Source organism: Eucalyptus grandis, chromosome 1 (assembly GCF_016545825.1).
Source record: "Eucalyptus grandis isolate ANBG69807.140 chromosome 1, ASM1654582v1, whole genome shotgun sequence".
In the NCBI taxonomy this organism is placed as follows: domain Eukaryota; kingdom Viridiplantae; phylum Streptophyta; class Magnoliopsida; order Myrtales; family Myrtaceae; genus Eucalyptus; species Eucalyptus grandis.
The window spans coordinates 39,936,991-39,952,472 of record NC_052612.1 but is presented as its reverse complement, the minus strand read 5'-3'; the positions used below and the strand labels follow the sequence as shown (position 1 = coordinate 39,952,472).

Genomic DNA, 15,482 nt, shown 5'->3' with positions numbered 1-15,482 from the left:
TATAACTCTGGATACTATTGCATTTCCTATTGCTAAGGAGCTATCGATCCAAAGTATTGGTTCTTTTCTTTTCCATCCCAACATTCGAGGGCAAAGTTATAGTTTTACAGGTGAATGTATACCCGACGGCCGACCAGAGAGTATGCTATGGCCAGCATGTTTGATGGACCAGACGGTCAACACTCATTTGATAAGATTCATCTCACTATTTCATAGGAGATTTTCTCAGCAGGGTAAAATATAGACATCCTTTTACCGGAGAAGCTGTTATCTTGAATCAAGATTCAATCGTTAGATGGTTCGGTATGGAAACTCTAAAGCAAATCGCCAACATTTCATTGGCATTAAGTAGAGAGCCCTTTCTTTTTGCAAGCACTGCTATATTCAAGTATAACAGCTCGCCCCGTATCGCATTGAAGTCTTAGCAATGTGTAGAATCAGGCATAATTGAGATCAACCAGCCATCAAAAGTGCATAACTGTGGTACTAGGGAAAAGAATGGATAAAAATGGTTACCCTTTTAGGGACTAGTTTACCTCCAAATAGTTACCTCTTCTGTTTTCTCCTCTGAGATCGCCAATCTGTCATTGCTCAAAGGGTCGCCTATGCTGCATTAGAAGATAACGAGGCATTGAGCACATTGACGTCATTGAGCTCCATATCTGTTAGTGCTAACGGTTTTTTGAATGCATCCTTGAAAGAGGCTGCACTGTCTTTGTATAATGCTTATTTACTATTTTGTGCATCTTGATGGTTTTATTTATAGTGATGGGCCTAAGTTGGTCCATCCGCCCATGTTGGGCCTAAAAGCCCGGCCCACAGGATAAGGGCCCGTTGATAAGGGAACGTATAAAAGGGATGAGAGAGAGAGAGGACGCACCTTTTGGCGCATAACGTACGTACGTCCTCTCCAATGCTCTCTCTCCCTCCAAAAAGAACAGTAAGTACAAGGCCACTGTCTTCTCCCCTTTCAAGGCGAATTGGTGTCATCGGATCGAACAGGGCCAAACTCTCTTCCTCTTATCGGCGTCGGTGTCTAATCTATGGCTAACAAGGTATGCTCGAATCCGTGGTGTGCTTTACGATCGGTGATACGTGTTTTTTCCAGGCTTCGTCTTCCGCATTGCTTTAAGGGTTCGATTTAGTGTCGAATCCGATTTTTCGGGGATCCGTTCTTCCCAACATTGGTATCAGAGCCCTAGTTCACGTTTTCCCGACCTGTTTGATGTTTTTTTATTGTTTTTTCACGAAAATTTTCGGCCGTACGGATCGGGGCAAGAAATCCCGACACCCGAGCCCTGTTCGTCCTTTTTTCTGAGTTTCCGTAAGTCAAAATCAATTTCTGAAGGAACTAGGTGAAAGAGGTCGTCGAGGCGAGTCCGGCGACATGTTGTGCGCCGCGGCGACGCCACACGCGCCACACGCGCGTGCCGAAGCCATTGCGCGTGGGCGCGACGCTCCCGAAGCGCTGGCATCGGCCAGCGCATGTGTCCCACGCGCTGGTCGGCGAACCGGCACGTGCGCGACGCCGGCGGCGAACCGACACGCGCCGGTCGGCGGACCGACACGTGCTAACATCAGCATGACGTCATCCAACGATCAGTAACCGTTGGGATGACGTCATCGCTGACGTCAGCGCCGACGACGGTTGGCCGAGCGGTCACCAACCGGCGACTCGACCGACGACCCGACCCGACCCGACCCACAAACGCTTGGCACGCGCACAACACATGCCGGCTAACGTCTGCGTGACGTCAGCCCGCGCACGCGCGCGGCACATGCGGTCGGTTCTTCCGACCCGGCCCGATCAGCTTGACCGGTCCGACCGGTCCGACGTCCAACGACTGGCGACCATTGACCCGTGACCGTTGACCAACGATCGTTGACCATTGACTTTGACCGTTGACCCGGAAAAAAAAAATTGTTTCTTTTTCAATTATGTCATGTGGGTTAAAGGTAATCCATTTTTTATTATGCATTTGTTGCATGAATCATGGAAAATTATATAATTTTCATTTTGTTTATTGTGGATTATAAGTGATCCATTTGTTGGTTTTGCATTTGTTGCAGGAACTATGATGTGTTATGCAAGGATACCTACAATCCCGAGAACGGACGAAGGAAGAGCTAGACTGAAAAGGCTGATGAAATAGTTAGCTGATTATCGGTGGCATGACGATGATTTAGTATCACACGTGGTCAGGGTCAATCAGATGATATAGGAAATCATCTGGAATGGTTATCTCATGCCGGATTTTGAGAAGGTGCCGGTTTTGATGAATACTCTTCCACCTGAATGGCAAGCAATGTTAGATCGGCTATGGAAGGTCAACGTGGTCCCGAGTTATAGGAGGCTAGTGGAAGCTTTTGTAAGAGAGCATTATAGGATTGAGTTGGCTAAAACTTCAACCCTTAAATCAAGCGCCACATGGCGCAGAGCGAATGCGCCTTGGTGGCGACATGAGAGCTCTCCAAAAAATTTTCCATGGTTGGCAAATGTGCCTTCAGTTTTCTCAGATACTTTGACTAATAGATTAGAATGGACTTTCCCTATTTATTTCTTAGATTAGTTTGAGATGTTTTTTGAGTGTTGAATATCTCTTTCTATGTTGATATTTCTTTTTGGATATATTACTTAGTGTAATTTATTGTTGTATTAGTTGAAAGCATTATTATTTTATTGGATATCAATTATCTTTGCTTTTACATTATTGATGATTGCTTTGTTGGTAGTTAGTCAGGTAGTTATAGAAGTTTTTGTAACTTCATAGAATTTATTTTGCATAAGACAATTATATTAATGATAGTTTTAAGTTAAGATTTTTGGAGGATGATTGGAAACATAGTGACCTTTTGATTCTGAAACCTTACTTGAAATTATTCATTGATATGATGGATCTGTGTAAAGTAGATGCATAAATGATAGGCATTAATTATTTGTGCATATATGTCTAATGTGTTCAGATTGATGAATTCAGCAACTAAGAACGTAATTGCTGATGTGAACGGCAACAATTGTGAAATATTGAATATGAAGATTTAATATGTGCTAGAAAAGCAAGAAGTACTAGAAGCTCTTGACCATGTTATGGAAGATCTTGAGGATGATGTGCGCCACCTTGAGCTGGTAGAGGACCGCTTGACGGCATGTGAGCCGAAAATAGATATTTGCAATGCTGGTTCTAGCTCAGAAAGGGCTTTGAGCTCTAAGCACAAACGTATTGATTCGTTCAATATGTGGGAAAGCAAAGGATCAAGTCATTAGTGCAAGAGATCAAGAGTTAACCAACACAAGAGAGGAAAACGTCCTCAAGTGAAGAAAATGTCAATGGTGAGGTATTACAATTGTGACAAGAAGGGTCACTATGCTCGCGACTGTTGTGAGCCAAAGAAGGTAAACACCTCTTGTACATTTGAGAACTTAGCTTATGTGTCAAGTTCTGTATTATTAGCTGAATCAAATCCTTTGTGAACTGTAGATTCAGGAGTGACAGATCATGTAGCGAAGGATAGAGGATCCTTCGTGGAATTCCGACGAGTACCAACTAGAACTAAGTGAATCTATGTGGAATATAACTCTAGAGATGAAGTTAAAGGGATTGGCACCTGCCAATTGAACATGCGTGATGGACGCACCTTGTTCCTACATGATGTTCTATATGCTCCGGAGATTCGTCGAAATTTAAGTCTCTGTTTTTTGGTGTTGGTTAAGCTTGGTTTTAGTGTGAACTTCCGTAATAACGGTGTAGATTTGTATTTGGATACAAACTACTATGATTGTGGTCATTTTCTGGATGTTTTTATTGTACTAAATGTTGACTGTAGTTATGTCAATATTTGTTATTCCCTTGTTTCACGTCTCTTATTTCATATGATAATGATGTGAATGTGTACCATGCTAGACTTGGTCATATTGGCCAATAATGTATTAATAGACTAGCCAAAGAGGGCTTGTTGGGCAACATTGAAAAAGTCGATTTGCCCATATATGAGCATTGCCTAGTAGGGAAAACGACAAGAAAACCATTTGGAAAAGATAAAAGAGCTGAATTTCCTCTGCATTTAATCCATTCTGACGTCTGTGGTTCAATGAATGTGAGAGGAAGGCATGGGGCTGTTTATTTCATCACTTTTATAGATGATTATACTCGATTCGGATATATCTTTTTGATTTCTCATAAATCTGAAGCAATAAGTTGTTTCAAAAGGTTTAATGAACTTGGTAGAAAATCAATTAGACAAGAAAGTAAAAGCATTGAGATCCGATCGAGGTCGAGAATATTTATCCGATGAGTTCAGAAAATAATGTGATGAAAAGGAATAGAAATACAGTTGTCTATTCCATATACTCCTCAACAAAATGGTGTTGCGAGAGAAGAAACAGAACCCTACTGGAAATGGTTAGGTCCATGATGGCGCATGCTAACTTACATATCACTTTTTGGAGTGATGCGTTGTTAACTGCCTATATACTTAACTGAGTGCTTTCCAAATCAGTTAGTTCCACTCCATATGAGTTATGGACAGGTAGAAAATCGGACTTAAGTTTTCTTAAGCCATGGGGTTATGCTGCCTATACTCATGAGTCCTCTCACAAGTTTGGGAAATTTGGTCCTAAAGGCAAGAAGAGTATTCTAATGAGATACTCCGAACACTCGGAAGGGTATATGTTCATAGGTGAGCAGGAAAGTGGGAGTATAACTGAATTTGAATCACGGGATGTCACATCCTTAGTGGATGAATTTCCTAAGAGGGGCGAAATAGGGAAAGATTACTTCCTATTTGAAACCTTGGATCAAGATAATGATATTAGTGGAGTTCGTCCAAGTGGGAGTAACAATGAGAAGTGATGAATTGAATTCAACTCATTCTCAAATACAACCATATGATGAGACGATGTCATCATTATCTAATCCTAGTGGGAGCATTATGGGGAATGATGTGCTAAGTGTACAATCTTCCATACGGCGAACAAGTTGCCAGAGTATTCCTCGTCGAAGTTTTTGACATTGAAAGGGAAACTTTTATGGTTGCTCCACAAGATGAGGATGAGCCAATAAATATTAATGAGGCTCTGAATTGCCCTAGTAAGGAAAAATGGATTTATGCAATGAAAGAGGAGATGGAGTCAATGAAATCAAACCAAGTCTGGGAACCGGTTGATCTTCCAAAAGGACGCAGAGCTATTGGGAACAAGTGGATTCTCAAAATAAAGCGAAAGGCTGATGGCTCGATAGAAAGGCATAAGGCTCGCCTTGTGGTGAAGGGGTATAATCAACATGAAGGAATTGATTATGAAGATACGTTTTCTCCTGTAGTGAGATTTACCTCGATTCGCATTATTCTGGCAATGGTGGCTAGTATGGATCTTGAGTTACATCAAATGGATCTAAAGACTGCTTTCCTCAATGGAGAATTAGAGGAATGAATATATATATGGAACAATCTGTTGTTTTCATAGTGAAAGGCCAAGAAGAAAAGGTATGTTGGCTTTGGGGGTCGATATATAGCCTTAAGCAGTCGTCAAGATAATGGTATATACGTTTTCATAATGCCATAATGGCATATGACTTTACAATGATAGATGGGGATCATTGTATATATATATATCAAAAGATCCAAGAATCAATTAGTGATCATATCATTATATGTTGATGATATACTAATTGCCGAAAGCAATATGGAGTTTGTTAATAATGTCAAGAGTTGGTTGTCTTCCAACTTTGAATTGAAGGATATGGGATTGTAAACCCATAGACACTCCTATTGCAAAAGATGAAGAATTGAGCCATAGACTGTGTCCAAGGACTTCACAAGAGAATGAACAAATGAAACATGTTCCTTATGCTAGTGCTGCTGGGAGCTTGATGCACGCTATGATGTATACAAGACCTAACATATGTTTTGCAGTTGGAATGGTGAGTAGATACCAATCCGACCCAGGTCAAGCACGTTGGAAAGCCGTTAAGAGAATACTAAGGTATCTAAAAGGGAACTCCTGATTATACGTTGAGTTATTATGGAAAGGATCTGCAACTCAAAGGCTATTCTGATGCTGATTGGAGAGGAGATTTAGATGAAAGAAAATCTACTTTTGGGTTTGTTTTCTTACCGAATAATGGCACCATATGTTGGAGCAATAAGAAACAAAAGTGTATAGCCTTGTCCACGATGGAAACTGAGTTCGTGGCATTATCAGCAGCAGTATAAGAAGGTGTTTGGCTTAAGAGATTTTTTGGATCATTTAGGTGTTATTGGAAGTGCTGCAGATTTATTGTTAGTTAACTGCGATAGCCAAGCAGCAAAAGAGTACACCAAAGATCTAAAATATCATGGCAAGACCAAACATATAGATACCAAGTATAATTTTGTCAAAGATATGGTTGCACGAAAAGATGTGAACTTATAGTACATATCTATCATAGAATGGTAATAGATCCTATGACAAAGCCAATACCTAGAGATGTGTTTTGTGGCCATATGAAATCTCTAAGATTGCGTAGAGTCGATATCTTGGATTGTAATTTCCACTGACGTTCACATTTGATGAATTTGTGTTTTTCATCATTAATGCCTATGAATCTTTGTTTGATCTTTATGCATCTTAATGCTTAGTGTATTACTTTAAGTTGAGAAAGTATGTCGGACAGATATAAGATTAGCCCACTCACACGGATAATCGCCTCTATTTACTGTGTGATAAATAAAGATGAGACTGTTTTTAAGCTTATTATCTAGGTGATAATCGAGAGCTCAAGCTTAAAATACGTATGTCGCATTAACTGGGTGTTAAGATGAGGACATAATACTTACTATGTCCGAAAGTAAAATACCCCACATATTTTTATTTTATCTGTCTATGATGCCGATGTGAGTTCGATGAATTTTGTGAATGAGTAGATACGTGAACTCAAGTTAGACATTGGGTATGTCTCGAACTATCATCTGTACGGTATTGAAAGGTGTAGACATACGCTCCATGGGAAAGGAGTTAATACCGTAATATGTATTTCATACTACGTATGCATGAAACGATCAATAAGATTGGCAAAAGTTTGATCTCAACTTTTATGTCGTGTGAGACTCTTGAGGCTCTTGAGGAAAAGAGTTCCTCAATTTTTTAGTCCCCTCATGACTCTTACTTATTCTCAAGATTTCTATTTAGTGTTTGCTATCTTAGGATGTTACCAATGGTCATGAGTTGATTCGATCTAATGGGGCATTTCTAGAAAAAGCAAGCTGAACTGAAATTAAGAGTTTGAAGGAAAGAGGAAGATCAATTTTGGAGAATCACATTGTAGTTTTTGTATTCACCGGTTAACCAATTATGACTGTCTTTGTGATAATCATAATTGTGAATACAATATATATATTATTGTTTAAAAGAGATAAAAAGAGATATAAATGTGATCAATCGATCTAAGGTGCTGCATACTAAATCTACTCGAAGTGTGATGCCCATTATGAGCTGCTATATATTCCTAACAGATGTATGGCAACGAGCTCTCAAAGTATGCTGGTCGCACGGATCATTCACCGGTATGAATGTTGAAGAGAGGTAAAGAGAATCCTGTTCAGCCCACCATATGCAAGTGGGAGATGATGGTTTTATTTATAGTGATGGGCCTAAGTTGGTCCATCCGCCCATGTTAGGCCTAAAAGCCCGACCCACAGGATAAGGACCCGTTGATAAGGGAACGTATAAAAGGGATGAGAGAGAGAGAGGATGCACCTTTTGGCGCATAACGTACGTACGTCCTCTCCAACGCTCTCTCTCCCTCCAAAAAGAACAGTAAGCACAAGGCCACTATCTTCTCCCTTTTCAAGGCGAATTGGCGTCATCGGATCGAACAGGGCCAGACTCTCTTCCTCTTATCGGCGCGGTGTCTAATCTGTGGCTAACAAGGTACGCTCGAATCCGTGGTGTGCTTTACGATCGGCGATACGTGTTTTTTCCGGGCTTCGTCTTCCGCATTACTTTAAGGGTTCGATTTAGTGTCGAATCCGGTTTTTCGGGGATCTGTTATTCCCAACACATCTCATTTCTGAAATTCAACATGATGTATTCCTTTAGTCAACTTCTGGCTTTCAGGCCTGGTGAGTGTTTTTTATCTGTAGTTGCAAGGATTTATTACTTTTTTCGAATGCAACCGCAATAATGCCATTCCTAACATTTCTCTGAATTTTGGTTGCAGCTCCTAAAACTTCAGGGATCGTGCTGGATTTTTTAGGCAAGCTTCTGATGAGCTTCAAATTCTAGAGGCATGTCAACTCCTTCATGTAAGGTGTGCTCATTGCATTAATTTCTTCAAGCCAAGTTGCAGAGTTCTTCTATTCTATGGAAACGGGGTTCGTGGAGAAACTGAAAATTTCATATATGAAGCATCTTGCCCCTCTGTCTCCCATGGAAACCTTTATTAAAGCCATGCGATTATCCTTGCAAGAACTTCTATAATGGTCATCACTTCTAACTGCTTGCAATTAGAGCTATTAAACGGGTGGGTCGGGTCAAGTTTGGATGGGGTCATTAATGGTCCAACCCAAATTGACGCATTAACCCATTTATGATCCATTTATACTTAATGTAAATTTTCCGACCCATACCCAACCCATACCCGTAGAAAAACTTATTCCTATGTTTTTTTTTAAGATTATATTACTAAAATACCTCCAAGCTTATTTCTTATATATATATATATTATTTTTAAATAAGTATTTTTAAAATGGTTTTATTGACAAGAAATACCTCCAAATTTCTTATATATTTTAAATTTTTAAAATATTTTTTACAACAAAAATTTAATTTTTATAATTTTTAAAATAATTATTTTAAAAATCAAAAAAATTTTTTTTTTCTTTTTAAATTTTTTTTTTTTTTCTTTTTCTTTTTCTTTTTCTTCTTCTTCTTCTTTAGCCGCCGACCACAACGATGGACGATGGCTGGCCATAGGCGAGCCTCGAGCTCACCCACGTTGGCGAGCTCGAGGCTCGCCGGATCGGTGAGGCTCGAGGCTCGAGCCTCATCGGCCTCACGGACCGACAAGGCCTCCGCCTCACCGGCATCGGGTGAGCTCGAGCTCGCCCCTCACCGGATGTCAACAAGACCTCTGCCTTGCCAAATCTAGTGAGCTCAAGGCTCAAGCCTTGCCGGGCGTCGGTGAGGCCTGCGCCTCGCTAGACCCCGGCGAGCTCAAGGCTCGCCTAGCTGGTCGCCGGCCATCGTACCGGCCCACCCCACCGGAGGAAGAAGAAAGAAAAAATAATTATAATTTTGGTTTTTATAAAAAAAAATAATATATTTTTGTAAAGTTAAAGAGGGAAGAGAGAGATTGTGACCACCGGCGCGGTAGCTCCACTAGCTAAAACTCTACTGATCATCAACGAAGAGGTGAAGGGTTCAAAACTCAGGGGAGGCGCTAGGTGTATTAAGTGTGACTCGGGGGTGGTGGGTCCTCCCGCTTAAGTGTCACCAGGGGTTTATGGCGCGGTTATCGGCTGCAAGCCGGTTCCTCCTCCAAACCAAAAAAAAAAAAAAAAAGAGAGAGATTGTGAGGTTTTGATTGAAAATGGGTTCTACATTCAACCCATTTAAGACCCACCTATCAAAATCTTTAATTGTTAAACTCATTTAACTACTTTTTTTGTCAAAAACAGGTGACCCGGGTCATATATGGGTCTAAGACCCATTTTAACACCTCTACTTTCAATCTGGATATAAAAAATGAAAAGATCCTACCTTTCCAACATTATAAACTTAGCTGAACAAATAATGCTCACCTCTATCTTCTGCGACATAGAAAGAAGAACAAAGCGACTACTTCCATTGCTCACCAGTCTCTACCCATCTCGTCTTCATACGGTGTGGGGTGAATATTCATCGCATTGTCCTATGCACTGGTCTCGCCATAGAATAGGGACTGCATGCTCTCATGGGCATCAGTGAAGTCGTTTACTCGATTGATTTCTTGTACCGTTACAAGCAGTTTCATAAATTGGCAGCAGAAACATTCTACCCGATGGCCATCACATTCGACCAGTTCGGATGACTAGAGGAAAGAGAGAGCAAGCTGCATCATCCTTCCAGAAGCACATCAAGGCATTCGTAAACATCACTGACGAGGAAGATCCTCTCTTAAAATGAGTGCAGAGGAAACAGCAGTTGCAGAGTTGATTAGAAGAAATATGCGATACAGTAGTAAGGTTGTATATTATCTGGATGAGGTATGCATAACACATTTTCTTGTTCATCTGTTGTTTTGGCTTGCTAGCATTTAAGTAGCTGTGGAATAGCACCATGAACTGCACAGAGAATCATGTTAAATCTTGGGAGTTTGAAAAATCAACTCATTTAATTCTTGGAAACGTGATATGCAGAGAAATGGTTTCTTTTACCAAATGAAAGAATATTTACTAGTCAGCACTTCTCTCTCTTTTGCTTATGTTTTCATGCCTAATGGCTTAACACTGCAGTCCACGCATCCGAAGCTTTTAAGAATCAAAATTGCACTTAGTAAATATTCGGTAATAAAGTCTCAATGTGTGAAGATTGCTCATTAGATTGGTAAACTTGTGGACAGGACATGATTTTAACATGTGCAAAAGATCACCCAAATACGACACGACATATTTTGCTCATGTCGGCTCCAAAGAGTGTGCTTTGTGTTGTGCTGTGCATTTTAGTTTGGTTAGACAAAAGTTAAAATAAAAATAATGCAAAAGAGAGAAATCGTGAAATTTCAGTATATTTCAATGCTAAATAAATATTGATGGATGATCATCTAAGATAATATACCAATCGATATACACAATCAAAGTGAGATATACAAGCAATCACTAGAAATGCAGACAATAAGAAAAGAAATATCTTGATTAAATCTTATGGTGTATTTAGCAACCATTATATTTCCAGAAATAATTTCTGCCAGGAAATAATTTTTTTTTTTTTGTTCTCTAAACGAGTTTATGATCATTTGAAGAGGTTTGATAACTAAACAAAATTTCTATTCCCAAAACATAAATACGTTTGGTACAACCTTCAAATTTTATTTTTTTTTATTTAGAATTTCTTTTAACTTTTAAATAATTTTATTACATTTTTCTTTTTCTTTTTTTCTTTTCTCATTTTCTCCTTCTTTCTTTCACCAATCGCCAGCCTTAATGATGATCGGCAACCAACCAGACAAGGACCCGCAACCTCAACAATTTAGCCTCAGCCAGCTACTAGCAAGACTTGCCTTCGCCCAGCCACCATGATCGTGGCGTCACTTAGTCATAGCAAGGCTGACCTCACATTGGCTAGGTGAGGTGGAGTCTCACTAGTGGCTTGGTGAGCATGGCCTCACCAAATGCGGGTGAGGTTGGCAAAGTCGAGCTCGCCCGCCGACAAAGCTCGATCGCCGACCATCGTCAAGACTAACAATTGGCAAAAGGAAAAGGGAAAAAGCCACCAAAAACCCGTAATTTTGCCAAGAGTGACAGATTTATCCCAAACTTTGTTTTGTGACGTGAAAAAACCCCGAAATTTGCTAACTATGACACATTTACCCCAAACTTTTCTTTGTGACACAAAAACCCGAACTTTCATTTGCGTGACACATTTACCCTAAATTATAGGGGCATTTTGATCTTTTTACTTTAAAAAAAAAAAAATTCTTTTTTTTTTTTTTTTTTCTTCTTCTTCTTCTTCCTTCCCTCCGCTGGCCATGGCGGAGCCACGGAGAGGGAAGCCGGCGTCCGCGAGGCACCCTCGCCAAGCCCTCACCTAACGCAGTAAGGGCGGCCCTCATCGACGTCGGACGAGGGCCTCCCTCGCTAGATTTGGCGAGGGCACCCTCGCCCGACGCTGGCGAGAGCACCCCTCGCCGGGCCCTCGCTCAACCCAATCGAGGGCCACCCTCGCCCAACGCCAACGAGGGCAGCCCTAGCTAGCCCAGGCGAGGGCAACCCTCGCCCGACACCAGCAAGGGCAACCCTCGCTAGACGCCAACTTCCTTCCGCCGACTCTACCATGGCCGACGGAGGGAAGAGAGAAGAAGAAAAATATATATAAATAGAAAAAATAAGACGAAAATACCCTTAATGGAGTAAATGTGTCACGATTAACAAATTTCGAGATTTTTCATGTCATAAAATAAAGTTTAGGTAAATCTGTCACTCTATGCAAAGTTTGGGGTTTTTTGGTAGCTTTTTCCCAAAGAAAAAAAGAAGAAGAAGAAAAAAAAAAAAAAATAAGTGAGCTTGATTTTGGAATTTATTCTCAAAAATAAATTTGTTTTCGAACAAAAATATAAATAAATAAATTATCAAATGGATTTGTGTTCTTTTTTTTTTTTTCTGCTTTGAATAATAAAAGAATATAATCAGGTATACATGTTTGACTACTTATCAAACATAGCCTAATGTGAACAAAATGTCATAAAAAATTATCATAGCAATCTCTTTTCTAATTTTTCCGATCATAGCTATCTCTCAACAGGTCATGATCTTCTAAATCCCGTAGTTTCCGCGTGAAATGCGAAGCTAAAGATCGTCCTTACCCGAGTGGAAAATTGGTGCTTTGACGAATTTCACACCAACAGGGTTCCACTAAACCAAAACACTGGTCAAGGCACGATCTAATTTCGTTCCCACGCGTAACGTGGGTATGTCGAATGTCCCCATTGTCCTCATTTCCCAGATCGGGGGAGATCCTCCACAACCTTCTTTTGGTCTTTTTGGTCTTTTTGGTCGAAGAGATCTTCAACAACAAGTCTACCTCGAAAGGACACGCCTGTCAAATCTCCACCGTCAGCCTTCGAGATTTCCACCTCCGCCCCAAAAAATAGATAGGGTGGGCCGTCCGCGTCGCTCCTCCGACCGGTCAGCCAATGCAGAGTTTCAATTCCACTTGACCGCTTCGACTTATAGTAATCCGGACAACCTCACCTGCCCGCTCCCCTACACCAACCCCTTCCCTTCTTACCGTGAACCTTATCTTCCCCGATAGCCTCGCCACGTCTTTCTATATTTTCCTCCCGGCTCACGTGCTCCGCCTCGCCCCCGCTCTCCCTCCTCTCACCTCTCGCCACGTGTCCCCCGCCCTTCCTTATATTCTCCTCCATCCCACCCCAGTCCGTTCCCACGGTCCCCGCTAACCGAGCAAAACCACCGGCGGCTCGCTTCCGCAAACGTAAAACCATGGGCAAGCAGAACGACGGGGGCGTCGCCACGGGCTCCGACGAGTTCAAGCTCGTCGGCTTCTCCAACTTCGTCCGGTCCAACCCCCGGTCCGACCGCTTCCCCGTCCGCCGCTTCCACCACGTCGAGTTCTGGTGCACCGACGCCACCAACGTCTCCCGCCGCTTCGCCTGGGGCCTCGGCATGCCCGTCGTCGCCAAGTCCGACCTCTCCACCGGCAACGCCACCCACGCCTCCTACCTCTGCCGCTCCGGCGACCTCTGCTTCCTCTTCACCGCCCCCTACTCCCCCTCCATCGCCGCCTCCGAAGGCCTCGACCCCTCCGCCACCGCCTCCCTCCCCTCCTTCTCCTACTCCGACTGCGTCGCCTTCGCCGCCAAGCACGGGCTCGGCGTCCGCGCCGTCGCCGTCGAGGTCGAGGACGCCGACGCCGCCTTCCGCACCAGCGTCGCCCACGGCGCCAGGCCGGTCTCCCCGCCGGTCGTCCTCGACGGCCGCGCCGCCGTCGCCGAGGTCCACCTCTACGGCGACGTCGTCCTCCGCTACGTCAGCTACAAAACCCCGGCCTCCGATCGCGGCGACTCCTCTCCGGACTCCTGGTTCCTGCCTCGGTTCGAGCCGACGGACGAGATCTCCTCCTTCCCGCTGGAATTCGGAATCCGGAGGCTCGACCACGCCGTTGGGAACGTCCCCGAGCTCGGCCCGGCGATCTCGTACGTTAAGCGGTTCACCGGCTTCCACGAGTTCGCCGAGTTCACCAAGGACGACGTCGGGACCGGGGACAGCGGGCTCAACTCGCTCGTGCTGGCGAACAACGACGAGACGGTCCTCCTGCCTATGAACGAGCCGGTGTTCGGGACCAAGAGGAAGAGCCAAATCCAGACCTACCTCGAGCACAACGAGGGCGCCGGGCTGCAGCACCTGGCGCTGACGAGCGAGGACATCTTCCGGACGCTGAGGGAGATGAGGAAGCGGAGCAGCGTGGGTGGGTTCGAGTTCATGCCGTCGCCGCCGCCCACGTACTACCGGAACCTGAAGGCCCGGGCCGGGGACGTGCTGACGGACGAGCAGATCAAGGAGTGCGAGGAGCTGGGGATTCTGGTGGACAGGGACGATCAGGGGACGCTGCTCCAGATCTTCACCAAGCCCGTGGGTGACAGGTATGTGATCTCGATTTCAGGCAGGCTCTCTCCTTTGAGTCTTCGCCAAAGTCAATTCCTTTAGCTATGGGCATGTAAACCTTTGAATTGAGGATGGATCGTGGATTGGATATGGTTTGAGGGTACAAAACATGGGTTGGTCGATCATTGACGAGACAATAGACTACATTATCGACGAGACAATAGACTACATTCTTTTTCGAAAACAGCATGTATGCACTTGATAGAACAGACCCTCGATTACATCAGTTGCCCAAGTCGCTCAAGGCCCCATTTTTTCCTTGGATTTAGGTTGAATTTGTTACTATAATTTGATGTCAGGAGCAGAAAGTTGCCATAGATTTCGGTTTCGAGTGAAAACCAAGTTGGGTAATAGTGTGTAGCAGTGAATTTAATAGATTTCGGTTTCGAGTGAAAACCAACTTGGGTAATAGTGTGTAGCAGTGAATTTCTAAGTCCAAAGTATCTGTTGGTCCTCCTCTGATGTTGTTCATCTGGTTTCTTGGTTTCTCTTGCTGCCTGACCTTGCAGGCCGACCATATTCATTGAGATCATACAGAGAGTGGGGTGCATGCTCACGGACGATCACGGGAAACAGTATCAGAAGGGCGGGTGCGGAGGGTTCGGGAAGGGCAACTTCTCGGAGCTTTTCAAGTCCATCGAGGAGTACGAGAAGACGCTTGAGGCCCGGCGAGTCTCGGAGCCGGCCTCTGCCTGAATGGATGCATTTGGCCATTTGTTTACCTAAGCCTGGGTTTCTAGTGGCAAGCATAGTTTGTCATTGTATACTTTTGGGGCCAGCTCCGCCTGAATGAATGCATTTGGCCATTTGTTTACTGAGGCCTGGGTTTCTAGTGGCAAGCATAGTTTGTTGTATACTTTTGAGTGCTAATTATAGTGGAATAAAACACTCTTTGCCAATGAATTTGGGGTGCGATTGTGCTTCTCTGATGAACGATAACAGAAAGTTCTCTAATCATCAAATGGGAGAGTGCACGACATGGCATGAGCCAGCAAGGAAGGATGAATTTTGTGCACAAATCGATAATGACGGTTTCCTTTGTTGTTTTCTCTATCTTGGACCATATACAATTGTACTTTAAACGTCACGATAGCGACTCCAATCACCACTGGGGCCATTCAAGT

General features: G+C 43.3%; 1 protein-coding gene and 1 pseudogene across 1 annotated transcript; one reads left to right on the top strand and one right to left on the bottom strand.

Moving 5' to 3' along the window:
• LOC120286703 overlaps positions 1–13,178 on the bottom strand; it is a 17,297-nt pseudogene extending 4,119 nt beyond the window's left edge.
• Positions 13,104–15,261, top strand: LOC104442242 (4-hydroxyphenylpyruvate dioxygenase). The gene is made up of 2 exons (XM_010055598.3): positions 13,104–14,336; positions 14,868–15,261. Exons 1-2 carry the CDS (start codon positions 13,177–13,179, stop codon positions 15,052–15,054), a joined length of 1,347 nt encoding a protein of 448 aa, XP_010053900.2. The 5' UTR covers positions 13,104–13,176; the 3' UTR covers positions 15,055–15,261.
• Positions 15,262–15,482: the final 221 nt, after the last annotated feature.